At 27.3% G+C, this 1,034-nt stretch overlaps 1 protein-coding gene across 1 annotated transcript in view; it reads left to right on the top strand.

The window, feature by feature from the left end:
• Positions 1-507, top strand: part of LOC110025124 (protein YIPF1 homolog) — a gene marked incomplete at its 3' end in the record, with an annotated part of 9,424 nt that extends 8,917 nt beyond the window's left edge. Inside the window, 1 exon segment of the mRNA XM_020725412.1 lies at positions 240-507. Coding sequence (XP_020581071.1) covers positions 240-507 — 268 coding nt within the window.
• Between the last annotated feature and the right edge of the window lie 527 nt (positions 508-1,034).

The raw sequence follows: 1,034 nt of genomic DNA, 5'->3' as shown, positions 1-1,034 counted from the left end.
ATTTTTTATATCATATTTACATTTTACATCTTTTTATGTGTGTATATATATATATATATATATATATATATATATATTTATATATTTATTTATTTATTTATATATATTTGGTATTTTTGCATATTCTTTACTTTTTGATTTTCTGTTCTATTTGGATGTACATTTGTTTTTAATTTTAATTTATTTATTATGTGCATTCGCTTTAATGGGTTGTTACTACTTATCTGCGTAATTTGCAGGTATGGGCCATTTTGGATATGCACAACTTTAATATTTATAGCAGCTTCAATAGGGACTTTCGTCACGTACTTGGCACACAAGTTTCAGAAAAAGGAATGGGATTATGACATTAATTTGGTCACATGGTCTGCTGGTTTATTCTATGGTTATGTCACCTTTGTTCCTCTTGGATTATACATTATTCTCAAGTACTTCTCAGCACCTCTAGGACTTGTGCAACTTTGGTGCCTATATGGATACTCCTTGTTTGTATTCATTCCAGCATTGGTAAGTGCTCTAGAAATTCTTTCGTGAATGCTGAATAAGATTTATGGCTCATTTGGGATCGCTTTTTCACACTTTTACTTTCCAGATAGTTGCCACACTTCTATTTAGCTATAAATTTTTTATTGGTTTTGGAAATTTTAATGGTGGGAAGTAATTCTTTAGGAAGATTTACATACATACCATTCGATTCCTATGTATTTACATATCTAACACCTAAACTTTAATTGTTTTATTTAAATTACATTACATATGGATGAAAAGGGGTATTTCACTTTTTAAAAGTTAAAATGGTTGTATTTTTTGATGTGATATGTAAGATTTGAGTGGTATAAATATAAAAAGTTAGGTCCAAGCTATGTGAAACATATGAATTTAGTGGTATGTACGTAAATGCCCTAATTTTTTATAATAAACCTTTGATAGCGTGATAGTTTTAAGAAAATTTTTATTTGATTTTTTCCTTAAACAAAAGAATTATAATACTTCAACAGCTTTCAAATATAAAAAATTCTCATCAAAATTTTATA

The sequence above is a fragment of the Phalaenopsis equestris genome, unplaced genomic scaffold (assembly GCF_001263595.1).
Source record: "Phalaenopsis equestris unplaced genomic scaffold, ASM126359v1 Scaffold000291, whole genome shotgun sequence".
In the NCBI taxonomy this organism is placed as follows: Eukaryota; Viridiplantae; Streptophyta; class Magnoliopsida; order Asparagales; family Orchidaceae; genus Phalaenopsis; species Phalaenopsis equestris.
Note: the sequence above shows the minus strand (reverse complement) of the source record. Positions and strands in the feature narration are given on the sequence as shown.